This window comes from Thalia democratica, chromosome 3 (assembly GCF_965202585.1).
Source record: "Thalia democratica chromosome 3, ktThaDemo2.hap1.1, whole genome shotgun sequence".
NCBI classification, from domain to species: domain Eukaryota; kingdom Metazoa; phylum Chordata; class Thaliacea; order Salpida; family Salpidae; genus Thalia; species Thalia democratica.
The window spans coordinates 43,426,864-43,443,493 of NC_139167.1; the positions used below are offsets into that span (position 1 = coordinate 43,426,864).

The following is a 16,630-nucleotide window of genomic DNA, read 5'->3' on the forward strand; positions in this document are numbered from 1 at the left end:
CCAAGTACTTCCTACCCCTAAATAGGTATACAGAGTACTTAGTGATGTTTTCTGCACACATGGACTGGTATAATTCAGATGCATGATGGCTTAAACAGAACAATCTAAATAAAAATTTAAAAAAGCACTTCAAAAGATTGATTTGACTCCAAAAAATCACATACTTTTAAAGTTTTGGACTTTGCTAGTAATAACGTCCCTTAAAGTTGCCCAAGACTTATATTTAAACAAAAACTTTTACTTATATGTTTACATGTACTAGCCTATTGTCTTCCTACATGTTATTGTATAAATCTTAGTCTTAATAATCTTATAAACCAATAATATCAATTTCGGCCATTTGGTTAAAACTGATCAAACGAGCACAGACTATAATCTCACAATAAGCTGACAATGTCTGAGACATTGGGCTGAGAATGATTTAGCTGTGTCAATTTTTGCAACTTTACTCACTAACGGTCGCTTCAGTACTTTGCACTTAAGCCCTCTTGGTTAGATCACAACAGCAGTTTCTCGCGACTATACCTGCCTGATGAGTCCTAATAAGGACAAAACCGGTCGTAGAATTTCTGGGATGCTGTTGTTGATCGTGTAAAGTTCATGATTTATAGTAATACTATTAAAAAACTAGTTTAATATATTTGAGGTGCACTTTTCGACTTATGTTTTTGTTTAAAAAAAAGTAAGTGACAAACTTAGTCTATTTTATAAGCTGAGTCATTTGTCTCACAAAAACTGTTGACTATTCAAAATATAAATTTTAGTGTTTGTTAACAAAAGATCCTAGTGAAACAAGTTCACTGGAATATATAATAAAAACAAATCATACAGTATCCTTCTTTTATGGTACCGACATTTGTTTCTGTGTGTTAACAAATTAACACACTTCAACTGTGTTCTGTAAAATAATAAATACTGTAAAAAAAAGAATAGAAGCTAAGGTAGGTGTATACATGTGTTTATTAAAATAAAAATAATTTTTACAGATTTTTAGAGGTTAATGGTTAATAATAAGTAAAATACTTAATGTAAAATCCGACTGTTTTACAACTATATAGTATTTAATGTTTATATATATTGTGACGCAATTATTAGATATATTTTGTTCAATCATTAGCAACCTGTAAATAAATTTAAATTAGTTCTTCCTTCAATTCATGTAAGTAGTTCATATTATGATTTGTTATTTTATTTTTTTTAGTTTACTTTACTTAATTTAGACTTAATAATTACAAATATTATAGTTTTATAGCATTCCGATTTAACATTAAGTATATTACCTATTATTAACCATTAACCTCTAAAGATCTGTAGAAATTATTTTTATTTTAATAAACACATGTATACACCTACCTTAACTTCTATTCTTTTTCTTTTACAGTGTTTATTTTTTTACAGAAACCAGTTAAAGTGTGTTAATCCGTTAACACACAGAAACATATGTTGGTACAATAAAAGAAGGATACTGTATAATTTGTTTTTATTAAAAACTAATATGTTTATTTTAAAGATATATATTGACTAAAAGAGTTCTTGAAGACTAGTTCAACACAGAGAAACCTACATCAGCTTCAGTAAACAATTGCTTTTCTATATGTATTATAAATTTTAGATACAAATTGTAAACTTTGTAGCTTTAAAAGCTTTTTTGATGTTTATTATTCTTCTCAGGAAGGCTTTTATTTAATAAAGAGCAGTACAAAAAACAGCTACTACATGATACTTTTTTTTGGTTTGATAATTGCTGCAAAAAGCAGCGAAAACATTTATCATCAACATGAATAATTATTGTAGCTTTAAACACAATTTCTAGAGTAGGTGAAACTTTAAATACTATTTTTAAATAGAAAGTTGTTTAGGTTGGTACTTTGTAACCAAAGCAGAAGTTAACAAAATTCAAACCTTAATTTGTTTAATAATACAGGACTTATTAAGAGTGAAAAATATACAAACATACTTTATTATGAGTATTAAACAATTCATTAATGTATTCATCTTCTTGATTAGAGGCACTCAGAAGAGCTTGAAAATTTATCTTTTCAAAGTATTCATGACTTCTTTGCCACCTATAATAGTATTAGGAAAATATTAATAACACTTATAACAAATATTAATATTACAATACTGCCAACCTATGAACTATACAAAATAACTCCTGAATATAAGTTAAAACTTTCATCTCAATCATTTAAGTAAGTGGTATAAAAAATAAACTTAAGTACTCTTAGAAAGATAAAATAAACAATGGATAACTTTGTTGAAGAAGATTTTGTATAATTTATCTGACACTAACAATAATTTTTAATTTGACCATTTTTAACTAAATATATTTTTAATTTGATCATTTGTAACTCGATAATTTTAAACTTAAAAAATTCAAACTTCATCAGTTCAAACATTATCATTTTCAACTTTAACTTATATTTCAAACTCTTTAATCTAAAATTATGTATTTAGTTTATAATAGAATTAAATATATTTCCATTTAATTTAAATTAATTCAATCTAAGAAATCAACAGCAAAAGTCATCAGAGTCGAAGTCTGGACTTTTATGCGCCATGGTATGATCAAAACTTTATACTAATTCAATCTTAAGTTAACATAAAGGTTTGAAAATAAAACTTTAATCACCAGACCACAAGCTTTTGATAGACTGAGACCTGAGTTTCGTTCTTATTGAAACTTGTCAGTTAATTAAAACCAACAAATTTGCAGTCACCAATCTACAGGTGATTTATTTTATTTTACCATGAAGCTAAATTTTATGGTATAATAAGTGACGTCAGCCTCATCTAATTGCCTACATTGTCCACTTCGCAAAAAAGCTGGTACACTTGCAAAGACAACATCAGCAAAAAATTATAATTATAATTTAATTCTAACTTAAGTTTGATTTTTTTTTGAGTTTTAAATAATTTCCTATTTAATGTTTAACATTGAATAAATATCAAAATTTTTAAGTAATTTTTCAATTAATTTTTTATTTAACTAATTACAAGACTCTTACTAAATTTCAGAAAATTTTTTAGGGTAAACAATGAAAACTAGCAAACTTCTAAAGAAAATTATCAAAAAAAAAATGTCTGTTAGTCAAATGGTGTTAGAGAATAACTGCTCTAAGCTACTGATTTATACTTTTCTTTAATTTAAATGTCTATTTACATATTGATATAACAGTAGTTTTTTCATCAATTTAGTAAGTTTACTTTATAGATTATGGTATGATGTTTCAGAGTCTTTATGTCTATTTTCTACAGTTTAGAGCTTATAAATAAAATTATACGCTAGGGACAGTATTAAAATGTACAGTAGTAGTATTCTAATAGATCAAGAAAATAGTTAAAATACGATAGGTCTTTTGAATAGTTTCCAAAAGGCCTTATTTATTTTCTAGCAACTTAAAAAAAAATAAAACACTTCATTTTTCATTTCCAAATATAAATATAGTGGATAATTAAAATAAAAAATTAAAAGGTATTGAAAATATTCTATTTATAAAGATTAAGTTGAAGAAGATAGAGAACAAGAAGGCGGCAAGACTAAGTTATTTTTTGGACATTTAAAATAATTATGCATACTTAAATATTAAACTTTTTTTAGATCAGCCATCTGATGCTTATTGGAGTTTAAATAGGTCCAAAATATAAATAAAACCTTTAAAACAAATATATTGGTTATATTATCAAAAAATTTCAATAACCAAGCAAAAAAAAAGGTAATTTCTATGGAGTTCTAGAGATTTTTCAGAATATTGCAAACTTCTAGGGAATTCTAGGGAAGTGGGGACCCTGTAATTAGTATATTTTAAAAAATATCAAAATGTTAGTGCTTTTAAATATTTTGAGTAAAATATCCAATTTTATTTCAAATTATAGTTTTTTCATTTTTTTTTCTTTAATATTATTAACACAGTTTAAGCAAAACCTTTTTATAACTTATTAAGTATAATTTTTTAAGCAAGAACCTGTTTATCAATTAAAGTATGTTACTGACTTATTTTGTTTTAATGAGTAACAAAGCAAAAAAAAGTATTTTACAGTAACCTCTTGCTTATTTACGCACATTGTTTCCACAGAAAATATGCGTAAAGATACGAGAGATCGTAAAGATACGAGAGGTACCAAATATACTTACTATAATGGCTGTTTTTTGATATTGCTTCTAGTTAAAAGCAGACTGGGGACTTACCCACTTTTAACAACTTGTTTACTTTATTTATAAAATATGAAAACAAAAGATAAAACTATACACATATTGAAAAAAAAGAACTTAACTTTATATAAAATAATAGTACTTGTAGAAAAAATTTACTAGTTTTAATAATATGTAGATTTTATCTCTATCTTTGTTACTTAGTGACTTATTTGATACTTAAAATTTATATTCTATTCTACTTAGCAAATTCAATTTATAATTAAGCATTTGTTTACAATTAAGAAATGGTGTGGTGTTTATATTAAAATTTGTTTCTATAGCCTTTTACAAAAATTTGCATTTGGTGCTATAATGGATTTCTTCTTTTGGACAAAAATATATAAAATATAAGAAAAATGTTTAATAAAAATTGTTTATGTTACTACAACTTTTTTTAATTTGACCTTTGCCCACAAAGGATAAACTTGTCTTACATTGTATTAAAGAAATATTAATGGGTTTTTCGAGGATAAGTAAATGTTTATCAATTAATCAAGGAACATAAGTTTACAAAGTCTAAAGATATAGAGAGGTGAATTAGCATTTATTAACATAATATAAATTAAAAGTATACAATAAACCTAATTTGTGCAATATAAAAAAAACAAAAAAGTTTTTTGAAATTTTTAGAATTCTAAAATGTGTAACTAAACAAGAGTGCGTAACGTTACTAGTCTAGTGCGTAAAGATGCGAGAGGTTACTGTAATTAAAAATAAATGAAATAAAACTAAATTATACTATCAAAAAAAAGATAAGTAGTTTAAGGCCATAGGGGGTGAGCCATGTTTTTTACAAGTTGACCTTATTTTAAAGAGTTTATTCTTAGCTTTAAGATGTTTTTTATCATCTAAAAAATCCAAATTATTTTTTGAGATATGACCAGTCAAAGTCGAGCCACATAATAGTTTTACTATGGAAAGGAAAAACTAAAACAGCAAAAAAAGACTATTTTATTTAAAATCTATCTCCTCCTACATTTTTTAAGCAATCTTCTTCAAACTTTCAGTCCAATCTTTTTAAATTTACAAAAAAAATGTTACTTTGGAATTTAAAAGTTTTTAAGTAAAAATATATTTTATTTGAAAAAAAAAAGACTTTTTTAATTTTTTTCATAAAATATTTTTTTATTTTTTTATTTTTTATAAGTAACATTATTTTCTTTTAATATAAGGAACATTTCCTGAAAATTTGAAGAAGATTGCTTGAAAAATGAAAGAGGAGATAGATTTTTAGTGATTTTTAAAATTTCCGAGAAAATTGACTCAAAAAATTTGTGGTCTATACGTTTGAATCGGAAACATTTTACAAAAAATTAAATATCTCAAAAGTTAAATTATATTTTTGAATTCTATAAAAACTAAAAGTAGTTTTTTATTTAAAGCTTTCATATAAAGGCCAAAGTTAATTTTTGAAAAAAAAAAAAGTGTTTACCCCCCTTGGCCTTAAAAGATGATCAAGTAAAAATTACTAAGTTTAAATTGATTAAATTTCAAATGGTCTACTTTAAATTAATCAAGCTTAAAACTATCAAGTTTAAAACAATCAAGTTTAAAAACTGAAATGATTCCAATTTTAAAAATTAAAATTCACCATAAAAACATTTCTCAGATATTCGTTTTTATTTTAACTTATTTTCTACTAAGTTATCTAAAATTTATATTATCTTTACAAAATTACTTACTTATTTTCTGTGTTAAAATATGTTTTATTTATTGCAATAAAATATTCTATCAAACTATTTTAACACATATAATTTCTTGGACATCAATTGACGGTTTTCACATAACTTGTTTACCATTTACTCTTTTAAGCTATGTTACTTCTACTATTTTTTTAAAAACTTACTCTTTTGACCCAATGTAGCTTAGATTTATAATCTTTATGCTTTTTATAATAGTTTCAGCTTCAATGAAACTCAAAACTTTTTTTTCTTTGAAAACTGCTGCCATTTTCAAAAATAAATATTCTAAAATTTTTATATGATTGTTATTACCAAAGTTGTAAAACTAAAATACTTTATTTGTAGTTAAAAGCTAGATGTTATGTCTTATTTCTTACTCTAACTAGTTTATATCACATACAGCTTACTAAATAAATGCAAGTAAGATAAACTAGATATACCTTACTTAAAACTACTTTAATAATAATTATAAGCTGTTTTATCATCTCTATTATACGAATTTTTTTCAACTATACTTTTATATATATAAAATATTTTGAGCTTAAAAAATATGCAAAAAGCAACTCATAGCTTAGTTACAACTCAATAAAATAAGACTAAATTGTAAAAAAGGTGATTTACCCCTACCCCTATGCCCTTAACATAAAAATTCAAAAAAGTTTTATTTAAGTGTTATATCTAATTTATAAATTTAGTATATATTACTAAACACTATTGTTGAATTTAATTAAGCACTAAGTAAAAACATTATAACCAGAAAATTTATAATAAAACAACATGCATTGTCTTTTATTAAAATTTAAAATGAAACGCTTACACGAGTATTAAAACTCAAACAATTAGCTAAGTTGTTGAACTAAACTGTAATGTTTAAACATTACTTTTTTTATGAATTTTCATAATTATGACGTATATAATCAACTCAAAACAAAATAATAAAGATTCTTAAAATTTTTTTAGAGATTCAACAAAAGGTTCCAAGCATTTATCTTACAAAAACTGACTGATTTTGTCTTTAATAACTAAACCTTCATTTAGAAACAAATTCACATCTCAATTTGATCTTAAAAAGACTTCTCAACTTTTTTTAATGAAAAATTTACAAGCATTTGAACTGAGAAAAACTGAGATTCTCAAATTTTTAAATTACAAAACTGATTTAGCCAGACATTTTTCAACTTTTTTAAAAAAAACTGATTTAGCCTGACTTAGCCTGAGGCGCACAAACTCTGTTTTATGTAGCTACTATTTTCTTTAAACTAAAAGTCTTTATAAAAAGCATTCAGGCAAATTTCAAATATTTATAGTTATTACAAGCATAAAATTCTTTAAAGTTTTGATAGTTTCCTCACAATTAAAATTAGCCACATTAAAACGTATCTCAACTTAAAGCTCATTTATTACTATTAACTATATTTTACTTAAGTAATGTTTATTTTAAAACTCACTAGAAGAAAAAAAGAAGCCTACATATAGGTTCTGATTATTATTTTATTGATTTTGAAATTTAACTAAAATTTAACTTAATAATACTTTACTATAAATTCAACCTAAAGATTAAAATTTAGTTTGTTTTGGTTTGAAGTAAACATTTGTTTTTATTTAATTGTTTAAATACCATTTTCTATGACTGTTACATACCTTTTAGATTTTTGATTTAAGCACTGGCAAGGTTGTTGACCGAAACTTAGTTTACATAATAAGGTGTTAAAAATTAAATAAACTAAATAAAATAATTGAAAAAGTATTATACAACCATTTATATAGTTTTTATACTAAAAATTATATTTTAAACAATTCACAATTTGGTTTTTGAGAGAACCACTCTGCTACCATGGCTTTTTCTGAGTTTGTAGAAAGGGTTCTGAACAGGTTTGATAAGGGAAAGCAGTATGCTTGATATTAATTGATTTAAGTAAAGCATTTGACAGTTTTGATAGATAAATTAGAATTTTATGGTGTAAGAGGGAAAATGCAGTTATTAATTAAATTTTACTTTACTGAAAGGGAGCAGTAATTTAATTTTTGTGGGTATGAATCAACAAGTGAAAAAACTGAATCAACCTTTTGAAGAAAGTTTCATTGAGGTATTTTTAGATTTCTGTATGTTTTTATAATTTCTTGTTATTTTTAAGCTTTTTTGAAGAAAACAATAAAATTCCTCCAAGAAACTTTCTTCAAATTGTTTGAAAACGCGTAGAATGTTTTTTGTGATGATTGCTAAATGTAAAAAAAAATTCAGCCAAAAACAAATTACATAGGAATTGTTTTCAGAAAAATGTAAATAGCGTGACGTGGTAAAAGTTAGGAAGCTTTTTTTTGTGCTGTCTATTAATACGCAATTTCCCACTTACAAAAAAAATCTCACTTACAAAAAAATGGACTAAGCGAAATTCCAATGGATTCAACAAGGTCCTCAAAAAAAATTCCTACCAAGATTTAAAAACAGTAATGGTTATAAATCACTGGCTTACCAAGGTAGTAAGCTTTGGACAGACCTACCTATTAGTTTAAAAGACCAAAGGCATCTTGGAAGGTTCCAGGTTGAACTGAAGAATAGTTTATTAAATGATCAGCTAGTTAAGTAGAGTTTACATAAGATGAACAGGTTTTTTTATAAAGAGTAGACTAGTATTTATTTTTCATCTGAGTAGGTATTTATATTTTTTGAGTATATTAATTGGGTTTCAATAGCATTAGTCCAATCTAGTTTGTAGAAAGTTGTAATATGTATTTTTTGTTTATATTTTGTTAGTGTATTATAAACAATTTCATTAAATAGTCTACATTTTATCTGTGTAAATAAACTTTACAATCTCTATATATATTTTGCAAAAAAAAAAGTTAAATATTTAAATCATAAGCTAAAACTACTGATAACATTTGAAATTAGTAATAGGTTGACTTTTTTGATGATTATATTGTTTTTATTTTTATTTTTTACAAAGAAAACTATTCACGATATTACTTTTTTGCACTTGTTTACATTTTTTCTTTAGTAAAACTCTTATATTTAGATATTTATTCAAATTTGTTAGTTTTAATTAAAAGGGTATATTTATTTTAATTTTTTATTTAGTTTAAGCATAGTTTTTTTTTTGGATACAGCTTTATTTTATTATTTTTTTTTTTTAATATTGCAAGTTTATTTTTTTTTTTTAATGTTATAGCTTTATTTTTTTATTACTTATTTTTTGATAAGTTAAAATAGGTTCATAGTGGAATCAAAATCCAAATTATTATACGTACTTTCTAAAACTTAAAATTTATTTTCTTTATTTAATTTTTTTCTAATTATATAAAATATATAAATGGTTAAATTATTTGCCAAAACTATTGATAAATTTTAAATCTAAAAACATTTTAGTCTTAGATACTTTTATATAATTTTTTTTTTGGATATTTTGTTTAGGAACATACTTAATGTTGTAAAGTTTAATAATCTCATTTTTCATAAAGTGTTTTGTTTTAGAGTTTAATTTTATCAGTTAAGTTTTTTTTTTACATTTAGTTCATTATAATTTTTGTTAAAGCTGTGTATGGGACTTGATGACCAAAAGGTTTTTTTGTGTACCCAGGTACTTGAAACAAAAAATTTCGAGCAATCATTTGTTTTTCTTTGTTCAATAAACTATATTTTTAATATTTATTATTTTATTTTTATTAAGGCTTGATAATAAGAACGTCTAAATTAAAATATTAATTCTGATATTAATACTGTTTGGATGAGAAATTGGTAAAAACAAGTTTACAAGACTTTTAAAGCATAAGTAATTAAATAGAAACTTATGATAGTAAAATGAAATTACAATAAAGTATGTACATACAAGTTTTAAAATTATATAAACGAAGTAATAATAAAAAAAGGCTATAAAATTGCTTGAAGTAAAACTAAATTATTGGAGCTTAGTAAATATACTTAAATTAAAGGAATAAAGCTATAGTTTTAAAGAACTAAAATTTTATTTTTAGCTTCGAGTAAAATAACAACATAAAACATAAAAAAAGTGATGTGTTGATTTTTAAAATATTTCTGGCCTGATGGTGTAGGTAGGGGTCTTAATAATAGTATTGAAAAATCTGAGTTGAAGGTTTCAAGATCAAAACCCAGTGGTCAACACATTTATAAAAAAAATATTATGGTAAAAGTTTCCTAACATAAACATCAGTCTCAAATTCCTCTGTTAGCTACAATTCTAGAATAATTGTGTTAACAGACAGTTATTTATCTATATTTATATTGAAGGAGCTCACAATTACAAATAATTCAATAATTTAAATTTTTTAGATTTAAATTGAAATGATTATTTAAATATTTTAGGTGTTGTAATGATTTTCTAAAAAATGACCTAAACTCAGTTTTCTCAAGTACTATCAAAAGTGCTTAAGCTAAATACGCAAATAGCATTAAATGGAAAAGCAAAATTATTAACAATTTATTAATAAACATACCTTTACTTTAGTTTTACTTATTAAACCTCTAAAATTTTTATTTATTTGAATTTATTTATATGTCATAATTTAAAATTATTTTTTAAACTGTTTACTAAGCAAAAACATTTTTAAGTTTATTTAACATTTACCACTTGAAAATGGAACTACTATAGTTTTGAAAAGCTTTATCAAACAAAATATTTAACGAAATGAGTATTCTGTTCATAATATGTTGCAAATGGTATATAAATATCAAAATAAAAAGTTTTTTTAGGCTTTATGACCAACCAGAAATGTAATATATACAGAGCACTTTTGGGTTTTGAGAAAGTATTTATAGTTTGGCTTGCCCTAACTAGATACCAACTGATACAAAGTTCAAACTTCAAACTTTAATTCAGTATAGTACATCCACAAGAAATAACGTACTAACATGTCAAAGATACTAAATAAATACTGCGTTTGGTTTCAAGTGACTATATATACATTACGACAACACTGTGTAAACCAAAACTAGAAACTCACTTCAAGAACTTATTTTTTAAATAAAATAACATAAAAATAAAGTTTTACAACCGTAAGTATTGACTTGTAATTTGTTTAAGCTAACTTATATAGCTAGTACTTAAGTTTTATCAATCAAAAAGTGAAGCTATCAATTTAAACTAAAAAAAAATGGTTACAACCATCAAAAAAATCAGTCTCAGTCTTATACAAACACTTAGAAGTTATCTTTCGTTTACTATAAAACAAACATTTTTAATTCTGTAGAAAACAAAAAAAACAACTAGCAACTTGAGAAATTCAAATACCGTTAATTAGAAATGTTTAGTTAAAATTTTCAGAATAAAATTAATTTAAAATTACCTTAAATCTTTTTTTCAAGCACAGTATATTTTTCTTTATTGGATTTCTTTTTCTTAATCTTATTTAACTATTTTGGAAGTTGTACTTCTGAAATTATAAAAGAAATCTGCAATATTTTTGCTTAGAATCTTCAACTAGTTTTGAAAAATCGTTATCAAGTAGATATTAATTAGAATTATGAACAGAGCATTTTTAGTTTAGTATAAAAAAGTGAAAATATACAATATAGTGACGTAACATTCATCTTTAATTTAAAGTAAAAATAGGTAATTATAACATTTAATAGCACCTGATTAGTTTTCGTGAGATAAAGTAACTTTTTTACGTACTAATTGAAATTTTAAAAGTAAGGTTTAAAAGGAGAGTTCAAATTATTTTGGCAAGATTAAGGCACAAAATTTAAAATACAAAAATAAGTTTAAGTATACTAAAAAAATTAATTTTTTTTTAGCTTAATTGTTATCTGTAAAAAGGTAGTATTGTTTTGTTTATGGTTTTATATTAATTTTAGCTTGTAGTTTATTTGTCCATTTGCTTTCCAAAATATCTTATTCTGTTTAATCTTTTGAGCTGTTTAAAAAAGTTATTGTGAAAGCATTTTCAAATTCTTTAAAAATAGTTGGATGATTTTTGTTATAATGTAATTTAAGTGCAGCTCGATCGCTAACCTTGTTCTTATCCATGTTTTTCCAATTATATCTATGCGAGCACCACCTTTGCGAAAAGGATGTTATCGTCTGTCCAACATAATATTCATTACACTCCATACATTCTGCCGCATAGATCCCAAAATTTTAACAATTTAATTTATTTTTTAATCTAATTAATTTACCGGTTTTTAATTTCAAACTATCAGTGATTTTAACCATTCCTTTATTACCATTTCGATCGCACAGCATACATTTCCCACATGGGTAAGAACTACTTTTATCAGCATTAGATTGATGAGCAATTATTTTATAGTTGATAAGTAACGTTGCTAGTGTGTTTGGTCGTTTATATGTGATCATTGTGTTTAGGTTAAGTTGTTTTTCTTTTTTAGTTAGTTTTAATAAGTTGAGAAAATTTGTTGTCCATATGCTTATGTTTTCTTTAATGATAATTTGTTTTCGTTTGTTTTTAAGTGGTCTAAACTCCAAAGCGTTCTTTCCATTGTTTTGTAATTTCTATTATATATAAGACTAAATCTTTACAAAAATATAAATTTAAATGTTTAACTTTCAAAACATTTAAAGCTTTTAAAATTTAAATAATTGTCATCACGTTCACAAAGCCTTCTCAAACATATCGACTCGCTAAATACAATTGACTTGTATATAGAGCGTGGGTGATAAGACCTTCCGTTGATGTATACACTATTTATTGCAGTTGGTTTTACATAAACTTTTACATAAAATCCACCTTTTTCTCCTTCATTCAAAATATGATTAACATCCAAAAACTCTAATTATTTTAATTCACTATTTAATGAGATTTCTCTAAAAATAAGTTTTAAGTCAAAATTAATAAATACATTTTGAAGTTTTTCTTAAATTTTATTTGTTGTTTGTTCAGTCTGTGAAATGAAAATTATGTCATCAATATATTTTTTTTAAATTATTGCTGTTTTTTAAGTTGGGGCGATTTTGTTAAAAGTTTAAAATAAACTAAAACAAAAAACTTTTATTTTACTAATATACTGAACTTTTATACTTTCACTTCTAGATTAATAGAACATTTACTTTTAAGATAAGTCAGTTAACTTTAATTTAATTTTTTCAATTTGAGAAACTGAGAAAACAAAACTTTAGAAAATTATTTTTGTTTACTTTAACTAAGAAAAACTACTTTTATAAACAACCAACAATTAAAAAAATTCTCTTACATTGTATTTGATAAATAATAAAAATTTTTGATGACATTTTGAATTTTTTTTTAAAACGATTCCTTAAAAACACTGTTTAAATTAATTTTTGCCTTAGTTTTTTTTAATCCACCATTGTTCTGTATAGTCTAAATTAGTTCTTATAGGGCTTTTTAAAAACTGGACTGTGTATGCATCTGTTCTGGTATATTTTCCTGGTGAAACTTTTTATAGTGTATAATTAGAGCAAATTGGTCTTTTATTTCATGATTTAATTTGTTTTTGGTTTTTTTTTCATATGTTTCTGTGGGCATTCCACCTCTTAGTTAAGCTGTTCATAGTTTGTCCAATGATAAATTTTTGCTTATGTTGTATGTAGCTGCATATATTCCATAATTTTTGCAATTTAATGTTGTTTAATTTTCATATTTTGTATTGTTTTATTATTACTTATCATACTTTTATTACAATTCCCAAAATTTTCACATAGAGCAATTTTTACACATTCAGCTGTTTTCTTTTTTTTGTAAAATTATTTTTGTTTATCAATATATTTCTTAGTGTTTTTGGTCTTTTATAAGTAATCTTAATAATTCTATATTATTACATTGTTCATTTTTGTTAAAGTTTATAAATTGTTTAAAGCTGGTTGCCCATGTCACTTTTTAACTTTGTACTGATTGTTTTTTGTTATCTGTTTTAGGATATTTATTACATACTTCATCTAATTCATTAAAAGTATTATTTAGATTTGACATCGACAATAATGTCGGCAGAAAATGAGGTAGATAAGTTGCCCTCCTAGATATTGAGCACATTCTTACTGGAGTAAACGAAAAAAGTCTTTTCTATACCAGAAATTTTACAAAAGCTACCGCTGTAAATTCTACTTTTTTGAACGGAAAATGTTTCCACCCACTAAATATCTTTAAAAGTATAATTACAGGCGAAGAAAAAAGGATGAAAAGAATAAATGAAAGAAAAGAAGATTATTATGAGAGTTTGAAAAAACTTAAAACTAAATGTCTAGCATCCAATTTCAATCCCAAACTAGTAGAAAACCAATTTAAGAAAATTTAGTGCAAAAATAAGAATGAGAACGTTCTAATTGAACAAAAAGACATAACTAAAAACGAAAATGTATATTGGTCTACTCAATTTAAGAAGCTTTTAAGTTTCACCAAAGATGAAACAAAACTTTCCCTTTAGGTAATATATCTTTTACAAAACCAGCGAGTCTAAGAAAACTTCTAAACAATTATAGTCAGATTGTAAAACAAAAACAAACAAATGCTAAGTTAAGCAAAAAATGTGAAAATGCGCACTATGTGGAAATCATGGCAGACATAAAAACATGGTAGTTGATAAAGAAATTTTAAACATTCAGGGTAAAACAATAAAATTGAAACCAAATATGAACAGCAAGAGTTATGGAATTTACGTAGCTATATGCACAAAATGTAATAGCAACTATGTAGGATAAACTAAAAATAGCTTCAGTACAAGATGGACGGCACATAGATTTAGTTGGAATAGATCAAAATCAAAAATATAACAGATGAAAATGCTTTATATAGACACTACTATTTTAAACACAAGAACGATCTACAGAGAGTTGGTTTTTATGACGCGAATGAAGTTGCTTTTTTGGAAGAACAAGACTTTAAGAATCTTGACTATAAAGAATATTTTTGGATAAATAAACTCAAATAAAATATTAATTTAGCTAAAACACAATACAGTGATTTATAGGGGTAGAATAGTTAAAGTACATGTTGTTATATGCACCTTTTTTTGTATTTTTTTGTATATCTTTGTGTTATTTAGTAGAACTTAACATATATTTATATATTAATGTACATTTGTAATTTTATATAACAAAACTCTTTTTAATATTAAAGGAATAAATTAAATGTGTATTTTTTTATTTAGAATTTTTTTTAATTTTATAAAAAGTGTTTTGTTTGCTGTTAATAGATGTCATTTTATCAATTAAAAACATTCTTTTATATATATTTTGCATTTTAATTTTTGTTTTTACAGCCGTATGTTTGCATTGAAAATGTTTTAAATAAAGGACGAAAGCTTTGCAATTAAAGTGTTTTGGTTATTGTTTCATTAGACAACTATTTAATGGCTATTTTATAGCTTTTTTGTATTTGAAAATTTTAGTATAGCTTTGTCTGAAACAGTAGTTAATTGGATTTGTTTTTGGACCCCGGAGTACGGCTTACCTGTTTTCTTAAAGTATTATTTACTAAATTTTTACTAAAACTTGATATACTGCATTTAATTTTTTAAGTCTATAAACTTCTGATAAAATTATCTCTCTAAAAACATGTGTTGGATAATAAGAATTGCCATTTAAAAATTTTTCTGATTTTGCTTTTAGTTTAGTGTGGTTTACTGTTTTAAATCAGTTTTTTTCAGAGCTAATTATTTTATGTAAGATATCTAAAATTCAGTTCTTCTCCTTCTTCTGTAGTTGAGACTTTTTTAAATTGCAGATTTAAATCATGAGCTTATTCATTGGTGAGTTCTTCTTGAATAAAGTTTGATTTATTTGCCATTCTTATTGGTGTTTCTCTTATGTTTTTTGTTTAAACTTGTTCTGTTATTGTTCAATTTTTTGTTTTCTAGAGAATAGAAAATATTTGTTTTTAAATAAACGAAAGATCTCTTCTAAGTGTTTGTATAAGACGGAGACTGATTTTTTTGATGGTTCTAACCTTTTTTTTTTGTTAAGTCAAATTTTCAATCCTGTCCGGTCTTTAGAATCAAAAGAGGCAGACTACCTTCATCCCATTTTAATTTAAACTAAAAGAATGTCAAAAATCAACAAAAATAAGAAGACTTTGAATTTCGTTTGAAATATTAGTTTTTATAAAATAAATTTACGATGTTTGTTTTACAAATTTTTTTATAAGTCATTTTTAGTTTTTTTATAGCAACCGAAAAATTTTAATAATTTTTCTATTCAATAATCTAGATTTTTTTTTAATTTCAACTGTACAAGCTAACATTACAAACCTATTTTAACTGTATTTTCAAAAAATAGTCTTTTTGTTTCATTTAGAGTAAGCTAAATCAAAATTTAAAAAAATCTTGGCATGATTCACTTTGAAAAAATTGGGCATATTTTTTAATTTAACTTATCTTTTGTTAACAAAAAAAAAGGTTTTAGGTTAACATAATTTAAAATTACTTGTTAAATTTATTACTTTTAATTTAAAAGTTTACAAAATAAAGGTTTTGTTATACAATTTTTAATTTATGTTATGCTCTTTTTTTAGAAGTTATATCTTGTTGTGATGTCATTAGGATATCAATAACACAAAAAAGCAAAAATCATAAGGCTTAAACAGCTAAAATCTTAACTTGACAGCCAAAGATTAAATAAAAACAGAAATTAAATAGACAAAACTTTGGATCAAACGAATTTGCTCTTTTTGGTTTCTACCACTAAAAAAACAGTTTAATTAAAATTAGTACAGTTTGAGTAGACTGTTTACAAAATCTAGTTTATTGAACACAATAAGAAAATAAAAACTACTTATGATAAAAAGGCCTAGCAATAAAGGCTTAGCATGTGTTAAGATAAAAAACATT

The 16,630-nt window shown here is 24.1% G+C and overlaps 1 protein-coding gene across 1 annotated transcript in view; it reads right to left on the reverse strand.

The window, feature by feature from the left end:
• Positions 1–6,275, reverse strand: part of LOC145831771 (zinc finger MYND domain-containing protein 10-like) — a 55,371-nt gene extending 49,096 nt beyond the window's left edge. Inside the window, exons 1-2 of the mRNA XM_082939100.1 lie at positions 6,042–6,275; positions 1,958–2,066 (exon numbers count right to left, since the gene is read on the reverse strand). Of these exons, the coding sequence (XP_082795226.1) occupies positions 1,958–2,066; positions 6,042–6,145 (213 nt within the window). The 5' untranslated portion in view covers positions 6,146–6,275. The remainder of the gene's footprint in view (positions 1–1,957; positions 2,067–6,041) is intronic.
• Between the last annotated feature and the right edge of the window lie 10,355 nt (positions 6,276–16,630).